A 15,332-nucleotide genomic window follows, 5' to 3' on the forward strand; every position below is an offset into this window, starting at 1 on the left:
ATAATTTGTGCACCGATCATACATAATTTTTCCACCCATTCACCTTAGAGATAGCAGTTTGATAGCATTTAATTTACTTTCAATCTTGTTTTTCCGATTCCCACTGAAGGTGTGTAGTTGGATTTGAATGTAGTGTAATTAGTTTCCTGACAATGAGACAGGTTCGTTCCGAAACCGGTAGACATATAAAAGTAGGTAAGTGGTTATGTACAATTGTTTACTCACATTTATTGAAATGTTAAACTACAAAATTCATGTTATAAATATCAAAAAAAATCATGAAATTAAGTAAGCCCGTGGGCTATGCTTATTCTATGTAAAGCTCTTAATTTACTTTTTTTATTCCATGTTCTGCCTTCTTTAATCTTTAACCTTCTAATACTTTCTTTTGTATTTCATTTATCTTATTTTCTTAGTTGTTTAAATTGTCTTGCTCAGAGTATAACTTTGTAGCCCCATTTTTATTTATTTACACCAACTGAAATGCAAGAAGCTTGTAAAATGTAACCAAAATAAATGATAAAATATGTTGATATTGTTATACCTAGCAGCTTAATAAATGTATATTAAAAAGTTAATATATTTATCTCTTTTGATCACATAAGCAAAGAGTAATTTTAAATACTTTAGTTTTAATATTTAAATTTAAAAATACGTTATTGCCTGAATACAATATGTCATATTTAGTCATATTCAGCATGATAACGAAATTCATCGCTATTCTACAAATAAAGGTGAAGGTTTTTGACTCCCCAAAACAAGAATCCACGCAACTCAAAACAATATGTATCATAAAAGACTAAATATGTTTAATGAGTTTCTAAAAAAGATAAGGGATGCTGGGTCTATCGCATCGTTTCGTGGGATGTCCATGATTTTTCGTCGACGAAACAAACATACATGTAAGTAGATATAGTGTCATCGGAAAGCGTCTGGATTTTATGACAATGTTTTGTTTTTGGAATTATTTTTGTAAATATATTGTTTATCAGTTAAAGTATAACTAGGTGTTAAAATTTTATTTGTACAACTGTCTAAAATAAAAAACATTAAAAAAACGTGTAACTATAAAGCAAAATATATTATACATGTATTTGCATATAAAAAAAAATATTTTTAAACAATTTTTTTTATTTTTTGTTTAAGCAGTAAAATCTCAAAATACAGTATTGTACTTTCTTTACAAAACTTTTTATTTTTTGTATGTTTGTTGTCTAACGGTCATATTTAAAAAAAACATTAGGTATTTACCGTATTTATTTGACTTTATAATAAAGATAGAAAATATATGCTTAGTTTATTTTTAAATAAAACAAAAAAAAAGGACTTTACCCTATCTACAAGTACTTAATTATTTTACTTATTTATGTTTATTTGCTTTGATAACTATAAATAAATTATTTATCTCGGGTTGTAACCCTGTGGCTAGTGTTGCTGACTTACGAATCAGATGTCCGAGGTTCGAACCCCCGTGTACCCCAACTCTTGGGGTACAGGGGGGTTCGAACAATTCCATCCCAATTTCCATTTTCTAATAGTGAGTTATCTACGACTCTTTAAAAATGGCCACCAAAATTTAAATTTTTGGGTAAATTATAAAAATGCTAATATTACTGCTTAAAAAAAAACTTTTACACTCGTATCTTGAGCCCTTTTTTTCAATTCAAAAATGTAAACAGGATTAATAGATATTTTTTTTTATTCATATTTTTGAGAAACAAATATGGAAATCAAGAAATAATTTACTTGGATTATTATCTATTATTAGCTCGTTTCTCGTGTTTCGTACCGTGAACAATTCAATATCATGCCTTATGTTTGAACATAAAAAAATATTCAATGGTTTTATTTGTTGTTTTTTAAAGTAAAATAGCTAAAACCCTTATCGATGTGAGTGCTGAAAATACTTTAAGATTGTTATACTTAAAACACAAGGGCGCCGATTACAATCAAGTTAACAGAGTTATCTTCAATTATTGCCAGTAATGCAAAATCAAATTTTATCTACGAAACTGTGTATATTTAAATAAAAATTATAAGTCTCCATATCCGCATTTGATTATTGAACATGTTTAAATAAACAAAAAGACTAATTAAATCATACAGAAAATTCGATTTTACTTTATAGACAATTGAAGATAATTCTGTAAACTTCCCTTTGTAATACGGGCCTTGGTCTATGGGAATGTTGAAGGATGTAGAAATAGAGTAAGACCAAGAAAGACATGGCATGACCAAATCCAACACATACTTGAAGACAGACATGTCAAAAGTCGGAAAAATCGGCGCACGTGCATGAGAAGAGGTGTAGAGGAAGCGAGATATGTATGCAAAGATAGAGTGACGTGGCATTCTATCCTCTCTGCCTACTCTTACTGGGAAACGGCGTGATGGTTTTTTGTTGGTCTAAATTTCAATGGATAGTTAGTAGAGTTATAAAATGTATTTTTTTGTTCAAAAAATTTAAGTATTTTCGCAGTTAACCTTTAATTGAACATGTTCCAAAAAAAATTTAAAGGAATATAATTTTTTTCATGGCGAAAATTCGATTATTATTTACAGAAAATTGAAGATTACTTCTCAGTGAAATTAGGGATGGGGGATGATTTAATCAACAGTATAAATAAGTCTAAATGTTTGCAAACAATTACCTGTATTTAATTTCGCATTTGCTGTCACGTGACAAAACGTGTTACTTTATCGATTATCGTAATGAATTAAAAATGCTCAAGGCGAGATTTTCAATTATCTTTCAATTATTGTTGTTATGTTAGGTAACGAGGTACATGTATAGGAAAGTAATTCCAATATAGCATGTGGCGTGCAGTTTAGAAGTTACATTGTTTAATTTACAAACGATTAATTAATATCCATAGTACTTACCTATATCAGTGTTTACAATAGGTAGATAGTAGCGACAATCTTGTCTGCTGTTATTGTTTAAATTTTTAATATTATTTAAGCGAAACTGTTTAAGGTTTTTTAGGTCACACGATGTAATTTCATGAAATATTTAAGTGCTATCAAAACTACAGAATGTTCATAAATTTTTTGTTATTTATTCTATATAGTTATATATTTGGTTGAGCCGATAATTTGTTTCAATGTATTTTAGCCAGAAGAATCGCATGTAAGTAGAAACTGGCTAATTTTGATTTGTGAGGTTGCCACGCCTGACCGGACATTTTGTTGGTTGGCAACACTGCTCGTCCTCCGCGCCGCTCTTCGCTTTTGCCGAGGGGTTTTTTGACGGGTCATTAGCCCTATAAATGCCTAGACTTCCATATTCCCTTCTTAAAAATGTTTTCCCTCTCTGTTGAAATAAATTTAAATCACATTCTTACTTAGAATTCAAAGCGCACCATTTTAATTTAGGGCTGTCATTATAAAGACCGTAAAGGTAAGTTGAATACCCATACATATATGTTTTTTCCATAGCAAACAACTGTGACAGAGATGGAAAGTGATGTATGTATGGAACACCGTGTAGGCAATTGTAACGGATCAAGACTATCAAGAGACATTTTGACGGCAGACAAAGAATATAATATGAGCCTAGGTATATAAACTCGTATATACCAACTAGTGACCGCTCTGGACAGTCTGGACCCTATCAACTTAATACTTTTTACCTTGATATGGCACCACAATGACCTTGCAGTGCTCACGTTGTATAATATTACATATGTACATGGTCACATATTATATGATGTATTTATTGTAAGTCTACTGAGACATTTATTACGTTAATCAACTTAATAATACCATACGATAACTCCACCCAATAAATTAACATGTATAATATTTACAAATGTTTATATTTTTTAAACATTTATTTTAATGCCCAAATATAGATTTTTGCCGGCCTCCTAGTCTAGTGATCGATAAATTTATTCTTTCCAATTGTCTCTACCGCAGGGGCGAATGCTCCTTATAATCGATTACATGCAGCTTACCATATTTTTTTGACATCGTAAGTAATGTTTTATAATACTGTAGTATTATTAGGAAAAAACACATCACCAAAAAAATATATTATTTTTCTTGGGTAAGTAAATTTATATAATATTCCTTTATTCCATACAGCGACCAATTGCGCCTCTATTGGCCAAAATTATTACTACTGGATTACACGAGATTACTCTGCTCACTTTAAAATCACTAATTCAAATACGTTTTTAACCTAAAGCGTTAGAATCTCGTTCGAAAAATTACACTTGCGATTACAGTAAAATCTTGCAGCTTTCATTTGTGCAATTTAGTATTTCAATACTTTTTCATAAGGGCTAGTATTCTTTAAAATACATCAATTTGACTTACGACAGTCTAAGGGAGGTAACAATATACGCACTCGTTATGTGTGAGAAAGAGATAACGAATACATTTTATATGTCTTAACACGGAAGTTACAATAATAAGTAAGTAATTGATCATACTTATGTTTCGGTGGTTTGAAAGTAAATTTGCTTTAAAATAAATAAATATTTTGATACTTTAATCGAAACGAATTGACATTTGAATCCATAATATAGTATAAATCCTTTGGTGGGTTTTAAAAAACAAAGATTCGCTAATTGTTTTTTTATTGTAATTCGTTTTTGTGCTTACGATGACAGTTGAATATTGTAGGTTATTCTTCAGTATCCGTTTAAACTTTAAAAACGCTACTAGTGTTAAGAATAAATATATATGAAGAATTATAATATGTATAACTAATGTCGTTTTGTGAATAATAATGTGATATAAAAGTCGATGAAACAATGATTCTTAAAACGTAATTTATGTTTTGTTTGGTGAACTATCGTACTCGGTAAGGAATACTTTTAAATTATTTAATTATTATCATTTATTAAGAAATAGTGTTTTATTTCAAGACAAGTTATAATAGTCTGACTTAACCAAAGATGCACCGGTGTGCTAATGAATTATCCAGTTTATTAATTATTTTTTCGACACTCAGCCCAAAACGCGAAATAGCTGCGCGGATGGGTCGTTGCTTTCTAATGACGTAGGCGGGGGTTCGAATCAATAGGGGTTCCAAATTTTTTTTTGCAATTATGTTTTTTTAAATCAAATGTTTGTGCTACATTACAAAATATTTTTTCTGAAACTTTTAGCCGCTGGAGCCATTTCTTAGGAATTATTTATTAAATATAAAATAGACTTGTTTTTTATATGCCATACTACCGCTATGGACATTTTATCAGAATTTTCATAGCTTACCAATTTAAAAACTCACCGCTCGCCACTGCTCTACCGCTACGGTAAGCCTTGAAGGCGATTGAAACATTAAGTTATCTGAGTTACCTTTAATTGTCTATAAAGTAAAATCAAATTTACTTAACGAAAATGTGTATATTTTTATCATTTTTATATAAATCATGTTTAATTACATGTTATCGACAAAGATGATTCAAATTCGTTTACTTACATGCACATTTTTTTTCTTTTGAGAAATAAATATTTGCGTTCTTATGATTTACCCAAATATTTCATTTTTTGGGCCATTTTCAACGAGTTGTAAATAACTCACTATTAGAAAATGGAATCAAGTTGGAGTAAAGTGGAATTCGAACCACGGAACTTTGGTCCGTGAGTCCGAGACACTAGCCACAGAACCACAACCCGATCTATTTTCGTTTTAAAACATCGATGTTACTTGAATTTGTTGTTAATTGAAGATAACTCTAATTACTTCCCACCGCAATCGCCCTCCTGGCGTATCTTAGCGGTAGAGACAATATGGAAGAACAAATTTACATGTATTTAATTTATAGTTAATTTGTCAAATGTATTGTATATTTTTTACAATTCATTGCCCTAAAAAAATATGTTTAAAATTATTTAAGTTTTACCTTATTCTATATTCTATGGAACATCTTTTCCGCAAAGGGGCATTTCAATATATTTTTTTTGCTCCATACAGAATCGATCCACCCTTATAAAATATATATATATATATATTAAAACCACTATGTACCACAAATCCGAACTGATGAGCACATGAATGCGAATCCTACTGCACCTACCTACTGAACGTCGAAGGCCCGAAACACTTTCCGAGCTTTAGAAAACTTCTCCATCTCTATAGATGTGTATCCGTCAAAAACAATCCAATTATCTTACGTTGACAATCAACTCTTAATGTTTTTTTAACGATTATTTTTGTAATCGCATGTAATTCCATTCACGCGAATCAAATTTAGGTCAATGAAAACCAGATCCTTTTAATTCATTAACAATAATATCTGATTTAAGATCTGTATCACACATTTACCGGTTTCTGCATGACATTACTTATATGATATTCTTTGATATACATTTAATATAGATCAAAAATAATTTATCATAAAATCTGCATAAAAATACAAACTAATGCGAACTTAGTACCTAGGTATTTCTTCCTGCAGATTGAATAGACACCTTACTAGAATTAAGAGGATATGCGGTAGTAAGAGTTTTGACGAACGTGTGTTTAAAAATTGTCTTTTTGTCCCTCACTCGCAAATGCCTCCCCGATGCAATGCGAAAAAGACATCTGCTCGACTGATTTTTGATTTTTCATAACTAAAATTGACAAGTCGGTCTCGCGGTGTAATGGTCAGCGTGTTTGCCTACCATGCAAGAGGTCTCGGGGTCGATTCCCGACATGGTTGACATGAAATATTTATTTAAAAGGGTGTTTTCACACTAGAATATTTCAAAGTCTCTGGACTGGTACTTAAAGCGTAAGACTGATCATACCAGCATGTAACAAAAATGATTAAGATAGGTTGTGATTGGTGTACCAATTCAGTGCCCGATGCACTATTAGGTGCGGAAAGGGTGTTTCACTGTCCCGTTTTCCGCATCTTAAAACTGAACTGATTTTCGTGTTTTTTTTTAGAAAAAGTTTAAAAATAAAATTTTCTGTGTTTGTACATTTTCCGTTTTTTTTTTTATTATTTATCATATTTGTACAGCGTACGTCCGAAAACGACAGTTAAAACTAAGAGCTTCTTAGGATTTTCGGATGGTCCTAGCTCCTGTAAGAAACAATTTACTAAAAAATAAAAAAGATAGTCACGTCAATGATAAATATTTATAGTGTTGAAAAAATCATTGCTGTAATGCCATAATCCAGAGAGCAAATTCAAGACTACGTTGTATGAAGAAAAATACGACCGCATTTTCTTTCAATCTATCGGAGACTACTAGATGTAGGTTCTGCAGTGAAGATGATAAAATACATTACACATGCTATGTAAATGTGGTGTTTTATATCACAAAAGAAGCTGCATCCTCGTTGGACCGTTAGCCAAACCTGAGGAAATTAAAGCACTCCTCCCTACCTAATAGCTGGGTTTCGGCTCAGAAGAGATTGAGCAATTAGTATGAAAGCACTCGCCTCGTATTCGAAAACTTAAGTTAGGAAGGCGAGAATTCATTTACGGGGACCCATCATAATAGATCTACATTGGTTGCAGTGACTTCAGGAGCTTGTTTGGCACTAACCCCCAATGGCAAGAAAATAATAGAAAAGAAATTGACAGGTCATAAACCCTGTAGATGCCTAGACATCTATATAACCTTCTCTTAAATGTTCTTCATCTCTGTTGTAATATGTTAATACACGGCCCTTCACCTGTATTTCATGGGTAGGAGAAGCTAGTACCTAATAGTTCTAGAGAACATTTTTTTTTATCAATTAGTATTCTTCAAAATTGTTTAAATTTCTTTATTAATCTTTTTTCTTTTACCCCAACTTGATTCCCAGTTTCTAATAGTGAGTTATTTACAACTCGTTGAAAATGGCCCTCAAAATTAAATATTTGGGTGAATCATAAGAACGCAAATATTTATTTTACGCACACAGCTCTATGCAAAACTGATCCCCAGGAGTGGATTTTTTGATTTTTTTTATTTTCTGATTTTTTTGAACTAATCACTTTAATATGTCCGAAACTATTCAAAAATTTCAAAATAAACACCGACAGCGATTGGTTACATTAAATGCATTATCATTTAACATGAGAGATGTATCAGCTATTTTTCACCCGGACAAATTTGTAACGTCAGGGTTGTGTAATATTTTTTTTTTTTCAATTTAAAAACATGTGTATGTGCCCAGTGCGTTTGAATGCTTAATAATTATATGTAAATGTGTTGAATTTATGTTTATGTAATAAATTAAACGCACAATTTTTGCTTCTGTAAGCGCGCACATTTGAATAATTTATATGAAAACTGATTGATATTCGCTCGATATTTTTATTTATTAATTTATTTTTTACATCAAAAACAAAAATAAAAATTACGTGGCCTAACTGGGCTTGCCTGTGCCAAGGACACTTGATAATATATTTTTTTTACATGTACATATTACAATTACTTCGTTTACCAAATTACAACAGAGACGAAGAACATTTTAGAGAATGAATATGGAACTCTAGGCATTTACAGGTAATGATATGTCATTGATTGGTTTAAGTGGCCACTTTACACACTGTGTAACATTCACCATTTCGCCTATCTTTGAATATTCATATTTCTTTAATCTGTTGGCTTTAGTAAAGTTAAAGAGCTGATATTTTTGTGAAGTGATTAATTTGATCGAATTATTGAACAAACTAAGCGACGTCTGAAAACAATTTTCAAATTTTGAAACTTTTAGGACCAGTTGGTTTTATTACAATATTTTGAGTCTGTCCAAATGTTTGTAGACAAGACTAAATTTCACTCCCTAGGGAGTCATTACGATTTAAAAATTACAACAGGGATGGTGAAAATTTTAGAGAAGGAAATATGGAAGTCTAGGCATTTACTGGGCTCATGACCTGTCATTATTTGTTTACGTGCAAACATAGGTAAGACGATTAATTTTACATGGCGTATAAACCAGCCGATGACAGGTCAAAAGCCCTGTAAATGTTTAGGCTTCCCATCCCTTTCTCAACATAAATACTTTCTCTGTAGCAATAAATTTCAATCTTTCTAGTGGGTCGATTCAGATGATGTCTACAAATATTTGGAAATACTCAAAATATTATTTAAATATTGTATTTATTTTACAAGAGTTTTGGTAATTTTAAATAAAAATAGCTAATAAATAAAGCTAAAAAACATGTTCTAATGAAATTAAGTAATAAGTGCATTGGTTACTCTAACATTAAACCGATGGTCCAGATGTCTAGAAGACAAACGTGCTAATTACGTAATTGCTATTTTTTAGGAGAGCACTTTAAAATTAAACAATTTGCTTTTTTATCTTTTTTTTCATGTCACTTATTATGAATGTGCAACTACGATTTGGGAAGAGATAAAAAAATAGTGTTTTAGTGAGTGCAAATGGTACGACAAGCTCATTTGATCCATTTGGCGTTAAAATGTACAAACTCATTTTTTTTGTACTTAGCACGTTAGTCTTCTAGACCATCGAAATAATGTATTTTATATCAAAAGTATTACAAATCGAAATCTATCTAGTATCCAGTCTGGAAGATTGATCGGTTTTTTGGGGGAATAAATCTTTAACCACTTAACCTGTCACTTTCCTCGATAAAAGGTAATCTGTCACACGTACATGACCTTAAAAATCTAGGCTCTTAAATGTTTAATGACCTTATTAGGTTCACTAAAAATATATCATTTTTGATTGCGAAAAATTGATGAGTGTACTTCATTACTTTTTTTATGTTGTTATGTTATTTAACTCTTGACATTTATTTTACATGGCATGGTATTTTAAAATAAGCATCTTTGGGCGATGTCTGATAATGGTAATGATAACTGGGCCGCGATTATGAACGCTATCTTCATTGGAATATAGAGATACTGAGACGGAATAAACTAATATCGATATTCATGTACGAAAGTGTGTATACATATTTGTACGAAAATTCAAAGTATCTTCGTCGATAACCGGTAATTGAACATGTTTAAAAACAATGTAAACATATATTTAACTTTATTTATTTTGTAGATAAAATTAAAATGATTAAGATAAATTTTAAGTTCTCATTACCCTGGGCCCCGATTACAATGGGAAGTTAACATTAATTTTCAATTTTATCTACAAGGTAAAATTAAGTTTTCTGCATGAAAAGCAGAATATGCACACAATTTTTTCTTCTAAACATGTTCAATAGGTTACTGGCGAAGATATTTTAAATATTCATGCAAATTTACTCATTTTTGTTCACAAATATCGGTTTTTTTTTTATAGACAGTCGAAGATAACTCTGTTAACTTCCCATTGCAATCGAGGCCATGATGGTATTGGTTAGACTGCGAGTCTTTTTCTTTCCATTCTCAAGTTTAACCCTTTATAAAATTGATAATCTTATTTCGCTATATAAAAATAAAGAAGAGGGCGGGGTTATTTAAAAAAAAAATTGTCTTTGCATATTTATGAATACTTATTTTATATATTATTTTAGTATTTAAAATTTTACATGAGTAGTATACTTAAGTACCGATTAAATCATGTTCTTGTTGAAATAAAGCTCATGGAAGTTCGTTGTTTATTTTTTGTTTTTTCTTCTTGTTTTAAAATGTTTTTTTCACTACCAAAAACAAGAGGCATTTATTTTTAATCTTCCGACAACAGAGAGTGAAAAATATAAATTATAGAGGGCGTACGGGGCGTATACGAAATTCGTAAGATAATTCGACTAATATATTATATATGTGAGTACTGTGTTCGCCTCAACTAAAGCTGCGTTACCTATGCTAACTTATGAATCGAATTATTAATCCTTGTTTTAAATTAAAACTATAAAGATACAGCATGTTTGTTTTAATAATTTTCCAGTAAAAAGCACTACAAAAAACAAACTGAACAATATACAATTTTGTGTGATTTATTTATGCATTGTAATCGGGCCCTGGTGCGCAAATATAAAAATTTAATATTTTTAAATGCACACATATCAAGGAAAAATATGAGACACACACATAATATTATTTATAAAAGCAAAAAAGTTGTAAAATCCTAAACAATGAAATCCACAGGAGAAAAGTCCGCCTCGTTGTGTAATGGTTGACGCGGTTGTCTACCATTCTTGAGGTTCTCCTAGGTTATATTTTTGCAGGGTGGGCGTGAAACATTAATTTTAAACACTTTTTAAACATTGCTGCTGAACTGGCACCTAAAGCGTAAGACTGATCGCCTTATCTTCATGTAACAGATAATCCGAAATACTCTGCATTCGGTCTACCAATGCACCGCTGGGTGAGGAAATTGTCACCTGATGTTGTAGCGTCCATATTATTAAATAAATATTCGCTTTAGTTTTACCCAAGTATTTCAATTTTAGTTGCCATTTTTAACAAGTTTTCAATAATTTTCTATTAGAAAGTGGAAAGGTGGAAAATTATTCGAACTTCGGACCTCGAACCCGTGAGTCCGCGACACTGCCCACTTAACTTCAACCCGATTCATTCTTATTTTTCACAAAACCGCTTTTTCGTTAAGGTGACTTTCCTTTTTTTAAATTCCGCAGTACTAAGAAATTCGCTTTTACTTTCCAAAAGCTGTACTTTTTAATTAAAAACTTACTAAAGTAGCAGTTTTTAAATAAAATATTTATCAAAAATTAATAACGTTCAAAAAGCATTCAAAAATAGAAATAAAAACCCCATAAACCACGAGACATTGTGAACGGTGTGACAGCAGGTTTTTTTTTTTTAACAAGGGTAAATGTATTTATTGGTAAATAGGTAGTTAAATAAATGCATTTTTTTTTTAATTCAGAAAAAAATATAAGTGTATAATATTGCTACTAAATACATTTTTTTATACAAATGTAATACATATATTTACCCATATATTAACGCTTCCCATAACGTAGTAGAAACAAACAATAATTCTTGTGTTCATAATGGGGAGTGACTTCTTACAATAATGTGTGTTATTTTATTTTTTATTTGTGAATATATTTTCATTGCAAAACATATTCTTCTTCATTTCCACGTCCGCTCCTAAGTAAAGCATGTGGACATCACCAGTTGCCTCTGGAGACCCTATCGCCAGCCAGCACTTCGCCTTCTCCCGCGTCGATCCAGCGCCTCATATAACGAGCGTCCTGAGGATGCGGCGGTGGACGTGGGTTGGTTTCCTCCTCTTTAAACCTGCGGGCTCACGCCGCGGCCGTCTTGGAAGGCCGTTTATGACGATCTTTGGACTTTATTCGGCGGAACTGAGGGGTGCTGTATAAAATGTAAATTACAAATAAAATTAAGTGTTTTCAATCCTGTGTATTCCTGATAAGTAATATATTTATAAATATATTTACAGATTTATATTTTTAAGATCCTCATGACTTTTTAATTTGTTTGAAGTATGTATTTTTTTTTTATTACATCATTTTTTAATTTTGTTTTTTTTCTCTTTCTACTCGGTATTTTGCTATGTTTTTTTTTAAATATGCTTTTTGCTATACACATACATTCATATTTTTACGTTGACCTTAAATATGTTTCTTACTATGTATTCTGTTTTTATTTCGCATTTTACTGAGTTTTAAAATATTTTTATTTACATATTTATAAATTTTTAATGTTTTTTACTATGTTTTCACTACATTTATTACTTTGTTTTTGCTTCGTTTTTTTACTACATTTTTACAATGTTTTTGATACATTTTTACTATGTTTTTACTCCATTTTTACTTTGTTTCCCACTTTGTCCTCTATCTTTATAACCGTTTCTATAGATTGATTACTGTTTTTTGTATATTTTTTTACTGTCTTAGAATGGGGTAAATAACCCTAGTTAGGAAGTCAAAGCAACTTTGTTCAATTATATATTTGTGTATGTAATATAATGATAATAAATAAATAAATTATATATATATATATATATATATATATATATATATATATATATATATATAAGTTGAATGCACAAATAAATTAAAAGTTTTAAAAAAAACAATTTGAAAGAAATATTTGTTTCTAAGCAGTTGATCGAATTTAAACAAAGCACAATATAACGCCATCAATTAATTTGTTTTATCATTGAATTTTTAACCAGCTATCTATCAAACTTTAGGTAGGTAGGTTCTCAATGTTAACGGTAGGTAACAATGATCACTCATATCGCAGAGAGTAGGGATTTGATCCTCGAATTCACCATTCATAATGTCATGTGAAAACCCGTTGTAAAACATTGCCGCCAAAAGAGCATTAAGTAATAAATTTATTTATATTTTTCGCAGTTGCATAAGTGACTTATATATGTGATATTATATTATCTCAAGGACCTTCAAATCTGCTTCGACAACTGGTTTGCATGTAGAGAGTACAATAGTGACACACACCCAGCCAACGCCTTTACTGGCACTTGCACACATGTAAAGTGCGTGTAGTTGTAGGTACCCTGAGGGCCCACTTTTGGTCCAAGTTTGCCCCCATGTGGCGGGTGGGTATAAATTGGCCCGAGATCTTGTATTTTGCATCATTTAGTTTGATCTTAGCAAACCGAACGTTCTATTCAAACCTAAAATGGCTTTCAACGTGAGTAGCCATTTCTATATCAGTTTTCTTTATTTCCTTAAGTCATTTCTTTTTTACTTTCACAGTGAATAAAAATTATCTGCATTATAGTTCTGTTTTGTTTTTTAAAAGCTTTTCAAGCAACGTTTGTAAAAAAAATATAAAAAAGTTATTTACTGAATTAACCATCTTTTTATCTGCTTTTTAGTGCACTTAAGTTGAACGAATTTTCAAAAGACAGCGGTGTCTTACCTCCATATATTTTTTTGCACCAGATCAAATGTTATCTACTTCAATTTGTCTTTAGAAAAATATTTTGTTGTATTAATAGTCAAGCAGGTTATTGATTCTAGAAAACTTATTTGAATCTTTGTTTCAGCTGATCGTCCTGTCTTGTGTGTTGGCTGCGGCCAACGCTGGTCTCCTGGCCGCTCCCGCCTACACCACCCAGGACATGAACATCTACAGAAGCCACGGAAACCTCGGCCAGGTGTCCACCTACTCCAAGACCATTGACACTCCATTCTCCAGCGTGAGCAAGTCTGACGTGCGCATCAGCAACCCCGGTGTAGCCGTGGCTCACGGACCAGTGGCCTACGCTGCCCCAATTGCTCACGCACCTTTGGCCTACTCTGCTCCTGTTGCTCACACTTCTTTAGCCTACTCTTCTCCAGTTGCTCACGCTCCTTTGGCCTACTCTACTCCAGTTGCTCATGCTCCTCTGGCCTACTCTGCTCCAGTGGCTCACTCTTCTTTGGCCTACTCTTCTCCAGTTGCTCATGCTCCTCTGGCCTACTCTGCTCCAGTTGCTCATGCTCCTCTGGCCTACTCTGCTCCAGTGGGTCACTCCCCTTTGGCCTACTCTTCCCCAGTTGCTCACGCTCCTTTGGCCTACTCTGCTCCTGTAGCTAAAGTGGCTGCTGGCCATGCTCTCCTCGGAGTTGCTTACTCCGCCGCCCCTGCCGTCTCCCACATGTCTTATTCCAACGGAGTTGGACTAACTTACTCCTGGTAATCACTTAACCTCAGTTCCTAATTGTATTTCATCCTAAAACAGTAATGATGTGTGATGATACCTATAGAATCCGCATTAGACTGTTGATTTCACGACTTCTTCTTCTACTGTTTCCACCTTTACTCATTCTCTGTTTCCAACATTTCTTTTCTGATAATCTATATTTATTTAAGGTTGTTGATTCGTTGCATTTATTTATTTATTTTTAAGTTTATTGTGTAATAAAAAAATCTATTGAAAATTTACGCTCTTTAATTTTTATAACACAACAACTTTTAGTCTTTTTGAATTTATTCATGTTCAAAATGTGATGATTAAAATGATAAAAAAACACTCCTATTATTAACAAATTACAACGGGGATGGAAAATACCTTAAATAAGGGAATATGGAAGTCTAGGCATTTACAGGGCTTATGACCTATCATTGGCTGGTTTAAGTGGCCACTTTACACACTGTGTAACATTCACCATTTTGCCTATGTTTGAACATCCATATTTCTTCAATTCTTCCATTTGTTGATTTAAGTGAAGTTAAAAAGCTGAAACTTTTATTGTTGTGAAGAGATTTTTAAGAAACTAAGAAAGAAATTCGTCGTATAATAGTGAATTGTCACTCATGAATTTTTTTAAGTCCATTTAAAATACAAACACACTTATATTTATAAAAGTAATTAAATGTATATAAATTTTATACTTCTTCGTTATATTATTCATGTCCTTTGGTGTAGCATATGGTACCCGCAAACTCTTAACAGGCCTAAATATACAAAAAGTGCTGTTTTTTCTCATAATGCAAGTCAAGTAAAGATTGCGTTAAAAAACACAATAGAATCAGACAAT

The 15,332-nt window shown here is 31.8% G+C and overlaps 1 protein-coding gene across 1 annotated transcript; it reads left to right on the plus strand.

The window, feature by feature from the left end:
- Window positions 1-13,456: 13,456 nt before the first annotated feature.
- On the plus strand, window positions 13,457-14,732 carry LOC148278457 (uncharacterized). Its single transcript, XM_088231374.1, has 2 exons — window positions 13,457-13,497; window positions 13,856-14,732. Exons 1-2 carry the CDS (start codon window positions 13,486-13,488, stop codon window positions 14,489-14,491), a joined length of 648 nt encoding a protein of 215 aa, XP_088087500.1. The 5' UTR covers window positions 13,457-13,485; the 3' UTR covers window positions 14,492-14,732.
- The last annotated feature ends 600 nt before the right edge of the window (window positions 14,733-15,332 follow it).

The sequence above is a fragment of the Micrasema longulum genome, unplaced genomic scaffold, assembly GCF_059751315.1.
Source record: "Micrasema longulum isolate JH-2025_06_02 unplaced genomic scaffold, ASM5975131v1 h1tg000879l, whole genome shotgun sequence".
NCBI lineage: Eukaryota > Metazoa > Arthropoda > Insecta > Trichoptera > Brachycentridae > Micrasema > Micrasema longulum.